Raw genomic sequence first — 16,365 nt, 5'->3', positions numbered from 1 at the left:
TTTTTTTTTTTTTCAATAGTTTTTTCGACTGGCGGATTTTGCCTAATATGTCTGCTTTAAGTGCACCGTGTCAATGTGACTCTCAATATTGCCCTGTATTTAAGCCTCCTGTGCACATGTGTTCGCAGTCCTCATCAGATCAACTGGCTCAGGGTGGACGAGGACATGCCACCTCACGCCGTGGTCACCGGCTCAGACTTGTATATTGAGAACCTCAACAAGTCCTTCAACGGCACGTATCGCTGCGTGGCCTCCAATGCGGTGGGCGAGGCCTACGATGACTATATCCTCTTTGTGTACGGTGAGTAGGTGCTGCGACTCATTGCACTACTTTCCTGTTCAACAACTGAATAAGAGTGCAGTGTCAGACTGTAATAGAATAATTTGGAGGGTCGCCATTGTTGAATCACAACTCATTTGTGCAACAAGCCAAGTACGAGTTGTGTCATAAAGATTCCAGGACTGGGTCTCAAATGAATAAGTAATTCTCTTGGCGTCTAACGTACTTTTCCAACGCTCTTTCATCATCATCTCCATCTTGATGTCATCGACGTCTTCAAAACGAGTCCTCGAAGCTTTCCCTTTAGCGAGGGAAAGAGTAAAAAAATCATACAGAGCCATGTTAGATGGGCTTCTTCTCCTGTCAGATGCTCAGGGCATGGTGAAACAACTTTAGCCTCCTCATGCCCTGAATGAAGCAAATGCCTCACAATCTTTTTGTCGACATACCGGTTGATCTTCTGGACCACAATAAATGGGAAAATTCATGTTTTGGGTTTGAAATATATCTTTAGTGGAACCAGTTCATGCGACTTTTCTAACATACATTTTATTCTCAACGATTAAATAACAGCTGTATCAAAACTTAAGTTCAGTAATGCTTTCTGGTTTCCGTTTACCATATTTCCGCTCAGATAGAAACCAGATGACTAAATGATCTTTACTTCCTGTTAAGGTTAGGGCAACGGGCAAGGCTCTACATTATAACCAAAAATTTGGAGCTGGCATGGGCACATTAGGTGTAAGGTGTTAGTTCGACTTTTGTCTTGGGGGTTAGTTGCTAGGGTTAGTATCTATGGTCTCAAGGTTTGGGGGATAAAGTTAGGTATTACTTTCGCATATGGCGTTATGTTAATGGCCTAGGGGAACCCGAAACATAACCAAATTAAATGCTCCCCCCGTCCTCCCACTCCCAAGCAGGCCAGTGTGCACGAGAACTACATTTATGTGGTTTCTTTTTTGGACTTCGGAGGGAGGAATATGCCAACACAACAAACAAAATCAATCTAAGGACCCTATATTCTGTCAACAAAATGAAACAAATCAAAGACAAACTCTTAACCTTCCTCCGACTAATAAATAGGAGAAAACAGGGCAAAAACAAAAAGGCTTCTCCCTCCTACCAGGTTACAAACTGCTCACAACAATTGCAGGTTCACAGGACAGCATCTAGCCAGGTTAAAAGATGGAGGGCTCAGAAAGAGAGTGACTGCCACCTCCTCTGACCAATCCGATGGTAGCAATCCTCTGAATTGGCCAATCAGCAGGTCACACCTGTTTGCAATCTGGACACACTAACTTTCATGCCCACAAACACACACCCACACTGAAAAACACATCATTTCCAACAAAACATTTAGGAAAAACTACACAAATGAACAGGGACAATGAGGTTCAGACAATGAGGTTTTCATGTACCTCTACGAGTTTCGACGTCAACTGCCGTCTTACTGAAGAAGACGGCAGTTGACGTCGAAACTCGTAGAGGTACATAAAAACCTCATTGTCTGACGAAAACGAAAAAAGTAATTATTGGATAAAGTTAGGGATTGGGGGTTAGGATCTGGTTATGGAATTACTGATCAAAATGGCTGTGTACCGGCAGATAACAAGTAGAGCATATTGATAATCTCAAAATTTGTGTTATTAGAAAACAGAACATCTGTTATTGACATTGCTATGACAGTCATACAGTACGTTGTTGGCACTATACATTATCTAGCATCCATCCATCCATCCATTAGTCGAAAAAAGACTCTCTCTGTGTGCTCACGCATTCTACTGTTGTAAAAAAAATGCGTTTAATGGCAACATGCTCTGTTTACGTGACGCTGCGACCACATTGTGACATGATGGCATTACTTGTTTTGTATCAGTAATAAACGCTACGACAATGTGTTCTAGCTAGCGTTACGTTTGTTTACGACTGAAAACGACGATCACATCTCAGTGGTGTTGTGGGGAACATCTACATTATGTTTGCTCACAGTAGAGAACATTGGGGATCTTTGGGTGGAAAATGAAGTGCTTTCACATACGTTTTCCCATCAGAAAAAAACAACAACCTGGTAGTAGCTGTAATGAGCTCACTTAATTCAAACACGGAAGATAAATAGTTAACTGCTGAGCTCATTTGAACTCTGCACCAACGCAATCACATAAAATAGTCTCAAACAGCTTTATCTTTAATATTGCACAGTGAATTCATTTACAACATGTGATAAATCGTCACAGTTTTATTCATCTGAAAGATTATGTGGTTTGGTGCTGCTGTTTTGATTAGTAACAGTGTTCAAATGTGCTCAGAAGTTAACTATTTCATGTCTCTGTGAACACTGGTGTCTTGGCTAAAGTTAGTACATGTTTTTAATGATGGGCAAAAGGGAGGCATTTGTTTGAGGCATGTATTTGTCTTCAATAGATAAGACTGTTTGACGGATGTCTAGAATTTGAGAGAACTCCGTATTTTCCTATAATTGGTTCCTGTATACATAATGTAACACAGTTGTTAGCTGTTTTTTCAACCTTGCATGTTAAAGTCTTGAAATGAAAAAGCTTTATCTCTTGCCTACAAGTTGTCTGGATGAACTTGACCTCATTGACAACAGTGACAGCATCTCATACTCCAAACAACATTGACCTGTGGAAATATATCCCTTTTTTTCCCCATATATTTTGCATGTTGAGAGTGACTGTTAGATTTGAGCGCCAAGCACGGCACACATTCAAACAGCTGGATGTGAGGAGAAGGCACTGTGTGGCCTTAAAAGCAAAATCTGTTGTAGAGAACAGGCCTTCTGTTGGCTTTTATGAGCTCTGATTGCAGCTTTCACGACAATGATATTGTTTGATTTGTTCTCGGCCGCCTCATTTAAGTCGATTGACAGCCATTGTCAAAAAGCAACAATGTTACGGTTTGTTTATCTTGCCCACCAGCAAATAATGATGACAGCTGTTGAAAATGTGCATTTGTGCGTATAAATTAAAAGGTTTTTTTCCTCCCCCCACGTCTGGGCCGTCTCATCAATTGTGTAGCTGGCATCTTTTTAGTAAAGGAGTTTGTGAAGAATTCCGTCCGTGTCTATAAATTAAAGAAGAGAAGTCATTGACTAATTGTCCTTCGGAAGGCGTTCATAGAAGGTAGTATTAAAATATTTTTACTTTTACTCACTTTATTTGTCTCGCATTTTCTACAGCGCTCTTCCTGTTCATGGTCATAGTAGGAGTTGTAGCCTAGCCACGAGATGATACCATAATTAATTAGAGGGTGACAAAAAGTGTGAATCTATATAATGGATTGAAAGGGGATGTCCTCTTTAAAGAAGAAGTCAAACCAAACAAATTTTATTTCAAGAATATGTTCCATGCAGGCTTACTAGTTGAAACATGGCATTCTGATTAATTTTGCGTTTGTGGAAGATAGGTTAAGCAGCAAAATGCATAGGGGCAGCCATTTTGTCTTCTGCCGAGTGAAAATGACATCACAACTGCTCACAACGACCAATCACGGCTGACCTGTTTTCTGAATCTGAGCCGTGATTAGTCGTTGTGAACAGTTGTGATGTCATTTTCAGTCGACAGAAGACAAAATGTCCGCCCCCGGAGATGGCTAAAAACGAGTGAATTAACACTTATTCCACAAACGTAATATTTATCAGAATGCCCTGTTTCAACTAGTGGGCTTGCATAGAACATATTCTTGAAAAGAAATGTTTACGGTGACTTCTCCTTTAAGGAAGTCAGGTAAAGTCAAATTCATATACGAAACTGAGCAGCTTCATGATCAAAATTGACCTTGTTTTCAAAATTGACCTTGGAAATTTAATGGCAGAGTACTTCTCTATATCTAAATACAAACTTTATCATCTGATTTGATGCCTTCTCTCGTAATTTTCACATTACAGTCAGGACTGATGTGTATTTTCCAATTTTTCCAGTAAGAGTACATTGGACAATATAATTTTGATTTTGTTTTCATACCAAGGAACTGGAGCATGTTAAAAAAATAAAAAATTGAAATGTAGCAAAATGATAAGTGAATGACTTGGGCGCAGAGGGAGCCGAAGTATTCCAAACTTTACAGATGTTTTTTCTGGAGTGACCTTCTGGAGTTGTGAATGGTTCAGCATGAGAGCTGTTGTCAGTTTTCTTTTCTTTTCTTTCTTTATTTTTTGGGGTGAATATGTAGGGAGAGAACAGCCTTGGTGGGTACGAGGCACATCTCACACCTTGGCCAGCACACACACACACATACACACCCATACAATAGTACCTCATAATCCAAATCTCTCAGGTGAAAAGGATTCAGTGTTCCAGTAATTACTCTCGGAGATAGTTTGTGCTGTTTGAGAAGTTAATCCTGCAGAGAAGTTTTTGAGTCTACGCTTTGAACATTGTAGTTAGCGGAAAGATGTCTATGCAGAGGACTTGCCGGTATATACTAGGGATGTGCGTGACTAATCGTTTAACCGTTTAACTGTCTACGATTTATTAAACGTTTTGTATTTTACTATTCGGTTAAACGCGGCATTAAGTATCACGCATCTTGTTCCACACGCCTGTGCCTCGGCCTCTGTAAACATGCTGAGCACCAAGAGAGAGAATTGCTCCCTCCCCCCCTAAAAAATCATATTTTTTGTGTAAGCGTTCATATTACATTAAAAATGCGACCTCTGTCTTGTCTGCTGTATGAACACATGCGTCGTCAAAGTGGCCCGCTTGCGCAGAAGAAGAGACGACGTCACACCCGCTATGTTTGCGGAAGTAAATGTGGTCCAGCGTATTGGGGCGTTCAAGCGATTAGGTAGCAGGTAGAAATAAATACAGTATTTGGGGGAAATTATGAGGCGAGGCTTTATTATCTCATTTCATGGAGACATCACTAACGATGACGTCGCGTCATAACCGTGCGTAAAAAATCAATCTATCTGAGCCGTGGCTGAATGACTACGATCGCCATAAATGTCCACTTTATGCTTCACGTTTCAAGAGGGATTAAATTAAAGTCAATAGTGTTACTCAAAACAACTTTGCAGATTCGATCCCCTGCTGCCAGCACTTCCCCTCCGCCTGCGCGGAGCGCATCTTGTGCTCGTCAATGTCGTATACAGTACATGCGTCCTGGCCGTTCAGACCGCGAATGCATTGGAAAAGATCGGATACGTATCCGATCTAGGACCACATATGAAAGCGACCCAGGTCGCATTTGAAAAAAATCGGAATTGAGCCGTTCAGACTGTCATAAAAAAAATCTGATACAGGTCGCATGTGGGCAAAAAAATCCGATCTGGGTCGCATTTGCCTGCGGTGTGAACCTAGCCTAACATGGTGCTAGCGAATGAGACCCTGCTGAACTGGGAGTCGGTATCATTACTCATTACATTATTCATAATAAATAATTACTGTAGGAAAGTAAATGGAGCCATTGTTTAAGTTTTCATTTAACTATAGAAGACATGCTGATGACCCTGGGAGCTCCATTTTTGTTAGAATTTTACAAATTTGGCAAACATTAATAATAATAAGGCAGGTAAGTTGATTGGACTCTCTAAAATTGCCCCTAGGTGTGATTGTGAGTGTGGATGTTTGTCTCTGTGTGCCCTGCGATTGGCTGGCAACCAATTCAGGGTGTCCCCCGCCTACTGCCCGAAGACAGCTGGGATAGGCTCCAGCACGCCCGCGACCCTTGTGAGGGGAAGCGGTATAGATAATGGATGGTTGGATGGATAATAATAATAATAATTAGAAGAAAAAAAAATCAACATTATGCAAATCCCATATGTGGCTGTATGAAAAAGCATAGTTGCAGGGAGTAAAAGCCCATTAGAAGCAGGTGTTCTTAGTCCGGACACTTTTTTTTCATCTAGAAACTGCATCCTCCTTGCCCTGTTGTCTCTTCAATTAACGAGTCACTCTGCACATATTTTAACGATTTCCATGAAACAGCGTCTCGTGTGAGCACGGACGTCAGACCCACTGCATCTTCAGCGGGGTTCTAATGAGACACCGGAGATTGGTAAAAAAGTGTTCATAACCGCTAGTAATTATGCCTGCAACTCCCACACCTCTTTGCGCAGGATTTAAGGCCATCCCAAAACATGTTGTTGTGAGGCTTTGTTGTCCCAGAATAATCATGCCCACTACAGCGGCTTAATTAGTGTGTCTGTGCACTGCAGATTGGCCATCGTTTGAGAGCCTTGTCCTGCGTTGTCTTGCTTTTTTACAAACGCCACTTGTTTTTGGAAACGCGTGTCAGCCATTAATGTCATTATTATGTCTAGTCAAGTTGACATTTTGAAGTTGTCGTTTTGTTGTCTTTCATTTCTAAGTGTCTTCTTCCTGCTTCTTATCCAATTATTTTTCCCATGCTCCACTTTGGGGTTTAAATAGATGCAAATCTTTGAAAAAATATATACTGTACAGTGGTACCTCTACTTACGAAATTAATTGGTTCTGGAAGAAATTTCTTAAGTAGAATTTTTTTTTAAGTAGAGACACGTTTTCCATGTAAATGCCCTAATCCGTTCCAAGCCACCCAATATTCAGACATAAATGTTTTATAAAGCATAAGAATGCATCAAAACATGTAACAAATACATGTTACAATTGCACAATAAATGAGAGTTGTGCATAATGTAAAAAAACAAAGAATAGAGTAAAGAATAAAAATGATGGTCATTTACCTTTTAATTTCTGTCCTCATCGCTTTTTGCCCTCTTTGGTTCATGTTCTCGTTCAGAAGTTGTTTTTGCCTGGCGTTTTGTAAAGAACTGATCCAAGGACGTTTGCTTTTGTCGGCTTTCAACAATCCTTGGAAAATGTCCAAGGCAAACATCATCGTAGTGAGCGAACGCCTGACTGGTGAACACTTTTTCTGAGAGATTCTTTTCAACAAATCCCGAAACTTCATGGAATTTTCCTAGGATGTCTTTTATTCGGGCCGATGGAATCATGACTGCCTCCTTCTCCTCCTCGTCCTCTTTGAACTCCTCCTGCACTGCCATGCGTTGCATCGCCTCCATCTCCTTCAGCTCCGACGTTGAAAGCTCCTCATTGCGCTCCTGAATCAACTCGTTGATGTTGTCTTCATTCACCTCAACACCCATGCCCTTCCCCAGCGAAATAATTTCCTCAACTTCAGGCTCAACTTCAGCCTCCACCTCGAACCCCTCCATATCCCGTGGGGCAACATCATCGGGCACAGTTTTCTCCAAGCTGCATTAAGGTTATGCCTGGTCACCTCCTGCCAAGTCATGTCGATCATCTTGGCATTGGCGCTCCATAGCACCTTAGGTCTTTCTTTTAATAATTTGTGAGCCTTGAATTGCCACTGGCATCGGCACAAAGGGCAAGCGTAAGGCGGTCCTTCATGGGCTTATGGCCTGGCATTTTCCTCTCTTCTGCTGTGATGAAGGTTCGGCGAGGCATCTTTTTCCAAAAAAGGTCCATCTCGTCGCAATTAAAAACTTGCTGTGCAACGTGGCCTTCATCAATCACTAACTGTTTGAATTTTTGGCCGCTTTGTGGTCGGCGCTACTTGCCTAGCCATGCGGAACAACAGAGTGAATTCCAGTCCTGCATTTGAAGTTCTCGAACCACCCGTGCGACGCCTTGCCTTGAACTCCCGGTGTTCTTTTGCCAACGTTCCCTCGCCTGCATCCTCCTTCACGAGGTCATTCAAAATGACAGTTGCCTTTTCGCAAATTATGTCCGAGGTCACTGTGTCACCAGCCAACTCTTTCTCCTTTATCCACACGAGTAACAACCTCTCCATATCATTGTTCACCTTCTCTTCGAAATTATAGTGAGGCCTTTGGACGGAGTTATAGCTTTTATGGCTTCCTTTTGTTTTAATAAAGTGGCGACTGTCGATACATTACGGTCATACTCTTTGGCGAGATCAACCAAACGCATCCCTTTTCATACTTTTCAATTATCTCTTGCTTTGTTTGTATGGACAAAACAACTCTTCTTTTTTTCTTTTCCTCGTTCCTCCATCACTTTTTTGGGGTCCATAGCGGAATACTGCACCGTGATTCAGGGAAACCTATTGTAACACCTCATGGCCCGAGTGGCGAATGACGAGGATGCTGCATAGACATATCTATGGTAGATCTATCTATCTACCTATCTATCTACACCCACAGACACATACGGTAGAGGTCCCTCATAGCCAATGGGATGCCAGGAAGATGGAAGATAATAGCCAATGACAGAGCAGCTAATGAGTATGTTGCGTCCAGTAAACTCTGGAGCTCCGAGTTGCAGCCGATACTGTACTGTATTTTTTCCTTTCGTATCTTGAAATTTCTTTCGTAGCAAGAGGCAATATTTTCCTGTTGAGGCGTTTCGTAACTTGAACATTTTGTATGAAGAGACGTTCGTAAGTAGAGGTACCACTGTATATATAAGCATCAGCATCTTCATCGATATCATGGATCAAAAATGTCCAAATTCAGTGGGCCATTGCTCCCAAGCCCCTGCTCCGATTGACCTCAAATTACAGATTTTGCCTTGTGATGTCATTATCGACAAGTACACAAAGTTTAATTACAATCAAAATCTGCTTGGTTAAACCCATTTGCCATTTGATTTGGCATGGGCCGACCCCTCTGTCAACATTATTTTATAAGAAGTGATGACCTTTCATTCTGCGTCTGCACAGTCAAGTGAGTGTGTGCGAGTGTATGCGGGTGTGTGTGCATGCGTGTGTGTGCATGTGCGTTGTTGATTTAAATCCCCATCATATCAAGTCCTGTTGTATTGTGTGTGGGTGCTTGTCATGCTGTTCTGCAGGAATGGAAGCAAAAGCTAGATAGAGAGGCATCTTTCCTCCCCTTTGTCTGCTCCTATAATTCACATCCACGCTGCCTTCCTCTGCTCACTGTTTATCCCGACGCTGACTTCTCTGACCTGTAAATCCTCCATGGAGCAAAAGTCATAGATTGGCTGTATATTTACATTGGATGTGCAGACAGTATTAAAGGTGTTACTATTTTCGTGATGTGGAAAAACTGTCAGCATAGCCAATGTTTGGATGTATATGGATGAATGGGTGGGAAAATAGTCCATGACAGGAACAAAACAAAACCTCAATCAGGAAAGGCTGCTTTATATAGATAGGTGTGACATCTATGAGCATTTTATAAGTTATGAAATGTTTTCAAAATGACATTGTTATGCTAATATGCACACCTATGCTAACATGTGTAGCTTACCACCTCCAGAGCGTGAATGTGTGAGTGCATGAATAATGTATCCATTGTAAAGGGCCTTTGAGTGTCCAGAAAAGTGCAATGCTATGATTCTGGTTAACACCAGAATGAGGCAGGTTCTAAAAACGCTGACTCAAAAGGAATTGAACATCCATCCATCCATTATCTATACCGCTTATCCTCCTAAGGGTCGCGGGCGTGCTGAAGCCTATCCCAGCTGTCTTCGGGCAGTAGGCGGGGGACACCCCGAATTGGTTGCCAGCCAATTACAAGGCAAAACATAGACAAACAAACATTCGCAGTCACAATCACACCTAAGGGCAATTTAGAGTGTCCAATCAACCTACCAAGCAGGTTTTTGGAATGTGGGAGGAAACCGGAGAAAACCCACGCACGGACGTGCTAACCAGTCGCCCACCGTGCCGCCCAGGAATTGAACAAAAGCAAGTATTTAACAAAAACAAACACAAATCACCAGACCGACAAATTACAACACAGAACGTGGGATCAGGAAGAAACATAGTAAATTTAATTAATTAAAGCGCTTGCAAAAGGCAAGGAAAACAACAAAACGGAAATTGCTTGTTACCAAAGAACAAGTAGATCCAGAACGTGTGTAATACAAACCGATGAAATCTTCAAATCAGAAACTACTTACATGAACAAAGGGCGCGTATTGTACAACGGGAGCAAACGGACAATAACAAGATAGGTCTAGAGAATCCGAGAACTTGGAATCACAGTAATGAGCAAGGCCAACAATCCGACAGTGAGTTGTCTGCTTGGCAGTCTTTAAATAGTCCATGATTGAGATTGTGAACAGGTGTGCTGCTGAGGACTCACAGCAACCGGGAACAACTAAAACAAACCACAACCACAACATCTGATGGATTATTATTATAATAATTATTATAAACACAATACAATAGATAATATTAAATAAGTAAAAAACTCTCTCTCTCTCTCTCTCTCTCTCTCTCTCTCTCTCTCTCTCTCTCTCTCTCTCTCTCTCTCTCTCTCTCTCTCTCTCTCTCTCTCTCTCTCTCTCTCTCTCTATATATATATATATATATATATATATATATATATATATATATATATATATATATATATATATATATGCATGCATTATCTATACCGCTTATCCTCACAATGGTCGCGGGGAGTGCTGGAGCCTATCCCAGCTGTCTTCGGGCAGTAGGCGAGGGAATTGGTTGCCAGCCAATCGCAGGGCACACAGAGACAAACATCCGCACTCACAATCACACCTAGGGGCAATTTAGAGTGTCCAATCAACCAACCAAGCATGTTTTTGGAATGTGGGAGGAAACCGGAGTACCCGGAGAAAACCCACGCAGGCACGGGGAGAACATGCAAGCTCCACACAGAGAGGCCGGAGCCGGGATCGAACCCACGACCTCTGAACTGTGAGGCGGAAGTGCTAACCAGTCCAACGTGCCGGCTATGTGCGTTTATATACATATTATATATATATATATATATATATGTGTGTGTGTATATATATATATATATATATATATATATATATATATATATATATATATATATATATATATATATATATACTGACCAATATTTTCTATTTGGTTTATCTCTTTCAAATATTGTCCAATTTGAAACAAATTGGATTTGTGTTTAATGTCTGTTTGAGTTGTTATTTTTATTATTATTATTATTATTATTATTATTATTATTATCAGAATTGTTATCATTATTAAACATGTTATTTAACATGCAAAATCCCTCATCAGATTATCTTAATTTTTATTGGCTCACGTACAATGTGGCTAAGATTCTATTCCCTTAGATTCATCCTATGAAGCTGTTCACTCATTACGTTTTTGAAACAAACACTGATGCCTTGAATATGCAGTGTGCTGCAATCAAAAAGCCCAGCCAACCACAACGTGTCTAAGTTATAAAGTCTAAACCAAAAGAAACCAAATGCAACTAGGAGCAATGTTGCATGTAAACACATTTCACAGTTTTGTTTGACTTGGTGGTCAAATTCTTTTTCTTAGCGCTTGGAAACTAGCCTCATCATCCACAAATACACTCATACTTGTGCCTTCATAATGCACAGGCTCCAAGTCATCCAGCCTGGAAAATTGCCCATGGAGAATTTCTGTTTGCCTTGATATTACATGTGCCGCATCCTATCACGGCCTTTGTGAAGACCCTCCAACCCCTGAATGGCCAATTTCCCCTTTTTCCACACGCTGACATTTCTGCTATCAGACCGCCTTCGGTCACCGGGAGCGGAATGAAGCCCACCCTCCTCTTCAAATGCTGTCAGAGGGGAATCGCGCTACAATCCCATGATACCTTCCCCGCCACCGCCACTGTGCACTCTATCGCCGGCGGCAGCATTGCGCCGTCCTTGATGTTTTATCATTAGTTTGGAAGTGTGCGCTTCCCTGCTGTCTTTTGATGGAATGCAGACAGTAACAGCGCAGGGAGACGGCCAGCCAATTTCTCCCCGCTGTGAGACTCCCGCAGCAAGGGGTCGGCGCTATCTTTCCCCAGTCCCACCATATATCCTCCTGATGAGGTACCTTGTGGCCCCCCTCAGTGCCACCGCTTACCTCAATCGCCCTCCCACGTCCATCTTTTTCCCGTGATGATGTTTGCCAGTTAGCGACGGGTCCTAATCGACGCCACGTGGTGACGCAGTCAGTCCCCGATTGGGATCACCTCAGTAGTTTCATCGGCACTTTGACTTAATTACCCGGCGAGATGGTGGTAAACGGCGATGTCGAACCATGACCGTGCGTCGTTATTATGCGTTGTTAATTTGAAAGACAGGCAAAATGACATGTTGTAACAGCATGTGGCGTGTTCTTGAAATGTGCCTTTTGTGTGCATTGTGAATCGAAAGATGGACCATATGGCAAGCCTCTTTCGCATTTATTTGACGTCCTACATAGTCAGATTAGGGTCTGTATACTAGTGTGTTTTTTATCCTCACTAGTAAGACAATTCACCTTGTGCCTTGGAAATCCGGGGCCAGTATAATACAGACATGGATATACGAGGAGACAATGGTCACAACTCAGTAAACTGTAGTAATAACAGTCGTTGTTAGCGGAGGTTAAAGAATATATGACTGAGTATTGTGAGTAACATCTAGGGTGCACTAGTAGAGCAACCGTGCCTTACTAGTAATTTCCACTATCGGATTTTGTATGATATTTTTCAGAGGTGAGCGTGTCAATACATTTTGCTGGTGCATCATTCGCCAATGGCTGGGACACCCCCCATCATGGTCAATCCGTCATTATTTCAAGCCGAACCAAACTGTAATAGTCAATCCGCCAATGCATCGTCGTTATTTTAACCCTTGCTTCCGTTATCGCTAAATTTCAGTTCGTCACTGCCATTTCAGTAAGTCAATTTCACCGGTCGTCGCTATTTTAGGATCGTAAGTAAATTTCACCCGGCCCTCTGTCCGTTATCGTGATGAACTAATGACTGGTGAAATAATTTTTTCAACTTTTTTTTACTTCAGTAATAGACACGACCAGCAAATTATTAAAAAAGCATTACAAATGTAAAGATCTTCTTACAATTCACACTTCCCAAATTCAAAAGATGGTGCGCTAAAGACCGAATGCGAGCGTCCACTGTCTTCTGCTTCTCCTCCTTCTTCTTGTTCTTGTTCTTCCTCTTCTTCTTCTGTTTGGGTGCACAGTCTACATACATTTAACAAAATAAATACAAAGTACAAAGCACTGTTGTTTACAACAGCTTTTGGTCATCCGCCAAATTTTTCCTCGCAGACCGTCCGCGTAGGTTACGCATTGTCAGTGTAGTGCACGGTGTGGGCAATGCGGAAAATGTGTGCAATGCGCATCCTGCGTGGAGAAGAAAAATGACATGGAAAAATGACATAATTTCGCATCAAGCATAAACCAAGCTCCAGTCGTCAGCGAAACGGGAGTCCAGCAGTTGGTGCTGACCCCGTTATTGATGATTACATTGATGGACAAAAAAACTATTCCGTCAAGACATAGTGCATCAGTATTTTTTTAAGTTTCCCGTCATTCGTTAGCAAAACAGGTGTCCGTCATTGACAGATAGACGGGTCTTCCGTCAGTATTGACGGAATGTCCACCTCTGATATTTCTTTATATTAGTAGGGCTCACAATTGTCTTACTTGATATACTCTAACTGTAATCCCGCGCACGAGAAGAATGACTAGGGAACACTATTATAATGACTGTGTCTTACTAGTGATCATTTTTCCACTACTGCCTTCCGCTTGTACTAGCACAAGTACTTATGCTCTTGTCCTCACTAGCAGAACATCTTTGGCATACTAGAACAAGGACGTTACTGGTCACTCAAAACTGTGCACTAGTTGACATCTGCACGCTAACTAGTGCTACTAGGAAGCACTAGATGTTAAACAGTGGAATTGTTTAATGTCATAAGTAAGGTATGGCGACCCGTGACAGGGAAAATGCCATTGCTTAAGTGCAGTATCAACTTTTCACCAACAAATGTTGTGTCACGTCACCACAAAGACTGAAAGAGGAAATATCAAACCCGTTTGATATTGTCCCAAGGCCAAGATTTGGAAAAGACTGATCTAAAGCAGCTGACGTAACACCTTACACTGTGACTCCAGTGAAACTTTTTTCAGACTTTCAGTTTTTAGTCTGAGACTGCGAAAATTGTTAGGTGTAAGCCCTGTATTAGTCGACTTTTTCCCCAGACCTACTACTGCTCAATAGTAGAACAACTGGGTCTTACTTTTTCAGTACCGTATGACATTTCCGCACTCTAGCACGGCTTTTTTTTGTGCTGATAGGTTCTAGGAGGCTACCCGTGCATGATTAGCTGGGTCTACTCGTGGTAAAAAAACATTAGTAATAAGACTTAATCATTCTACTTGTGCGCCATAGTGGGTCTGCTCATGCGCTATTTGTCTTACAAATGAAGACAAAAACACAGTATCAAGATGGTTATCAAGAAAAGAAAAGAAATGCTCAAATGACTTTCCATACCTCAGTTAAGAGAGGTATTTTATTTTTGGGGCTGTTACCTTTTTTGTTGCACAGGTGGAAATATTGTAACTCTCAGTGTGGTGCCATACAGTTCTACAACAATTTCACACACGGTGCTTATCGTAATGATTTTCTGCCATGGTTTAGGGCATTCCCATCAGCGTTTACTTCTGCAACCATACAAACAGTTTGGCTTGGACATCAAATGCTTTAGAAAATGTACATTTTCTCAGCAAAAATGACACGACACTGAAATCTATTAGACTGTAAAACGGCTCATTACGTGCTGCTATTGTCTTGCGTGAAGCTAGCTGACGACTGCAAAAGTTGCAGAGCATATCAGACAAGCGCACGACATCTTCCATTGTTGTCGTAAACCTGTTTTCGCACCCTCCCATGTGGTTGCCAGAGCTAATCTGGTAATGCTGAATAATTAGCATTGATTTAAAGTTGACACCATTGTTATTAGCTGGAACATAAGCTTTGTCTCGGGAGTCCGCATTGTCACTTGTCTTGTTTTTGTTGCCTTTGAGTTGTCAGGGATTTAATGAATGGATTTAACTTCTCTATGATGTTCTATGGTGCTGGTGTGTTGTTGGAATTTGCAGTTGCTAATGCTATTACAGTGGAACCCAGTTGAGTAAAGTTGGGAAAAATGTGACAAGAAATAATGATTTCCAGAGTTACCATCATAAAATGAGTTACCATCCAGGTAATGTTTTAAAGAGGAATTCAACCCAAACATATATTTTGTTCAGAATATGTTCTTTGCAGGCCCACGAGTCTAAACACGGTATTTAGAGGTCTAAGTCTTTGGTGAACTGCAAAACTCTCAAAGATACGGAGTAACTCAAGCAGGGAAGAATTTTTTGCTCATGGCTGAGCTTCAGAAAACAGGTCAGATTGATCGTTATCTGAGACCTAAGCAACTTCGATGTCATTTTCAGTCGACAGAAGCGACAAAATGGCCGCCTCCTGAGATGGCTAAACGTGGGTGCATTTTGCTGCTTAACTTATAGTCCATAAACGCAATATTTATCAGAATTACTTGTTTCAACTAGTTGAAAACAAGCAATCACGGTTGACCTGTTTTCTGAAGCTGAGCCGTGATTGGCCGTTACCTGAGCCCTGAGCAATTGTGATGTCATTTTCAGTCGACAGAAGTGACAAATTGGCCGCCCCCTGAGATGGCTAAAAAGGGGTGGATTTTGCTTGCTGCTTTACTCATATTCTACAAACACAATATTAATCAGAATGCCGTGTTTCGAGTAGTGGGCCTGCAAAGAACATATTCTTGAAAAAAAATATGGTTGGGTTGATTTCCTTTTTAAGTAACATTTTAACAGGGGGTAAAATTTGGGTTTGTAGTCATTTTCAGTATTTCTTTGAATACTATGTCCTCAATAACCATAGCATGTTTGTATTATGTGTAGCTAGCCACCACCTAGCTTTTGCACTGACTTCAGTCCCTCTGTGATGAACCCACACCTTCTCCCCCAAAAAATGTCAGTTTGAACAGCCTCTTGTCGTCAATGGCCTTTGTCTTCTTTACTCGTGTCTTTCTCATTTCTTATGTGTGTTCTTTATTTTTTGTTTTTCTTTACTCTTTTCGTCTAGATGCTCCCACTACTATCCCCACACCCACCACCAACCCAGTCAACACGCAAGGTACTGTACACCTCCCCACCACTTCCACCACTGTGGCCCTCTCTATACCGAGAGTGTGTATGCGTGTGTGCGTGCGTGTATATGATTATTTGTGGACAGGCAGTTCTCTTCAGATAGGCGCTGATGGGTGACATTGAGGACAGGATGCAGGGTGCCGTCAGTGCACCCCGGT

The 16,365-nt window shown here is 41.7% G+C and overlaps 1 protein-coding gene across 3 annotated transcripts in view; it reads left to right on the top strand.

Moving 5' to 3' along the window:
- The window catches only part of cadm1b (cell adhesion molecule 1b), a 250,988-nt gene that overhangs the window by 200,442 nt on the left and 34,181 nt on the right, over window positions 1-16,365 (top strand). For 2 of the 3 annotated variants that reach the window (XM_086034994.1, XM_086034993.1), the window contains 2 exons: window positions 129-301; window positions 16,143-16,193. In XM_086034994.1, coding sequence (XP_085891120.1) covers window positions 129-301; window positions 16,143-16,193 — 224 coding nt within the window. The remainder of the gene's footprint in view (window positions 1-128; window positions 302-16,142; window positions 16,194-16,365) is intronic. The other variant, XM_086034995.1, reaches the window with a different exon arrangement.

This window comes from Filicampus tigris, chromosome 7, assembly GCF_054856515.1.
Source record: "Filicampus tigris isolate MCC_2025a chromosome 7, RoL_Ftig_1.0, whole genome shotgun sequence".
In the NCBI taxonomy this organism is placed as follows: domain Eukaryota; kingdom Metazoa; phylum Chordata; class Actinopteri; order Syngnathiformes; family Syngnathidae; genus Filicampus; species Filicampus tigris.
This window is presented reverse-complemented; position numbering and strand designations above follow the sequence as displayed.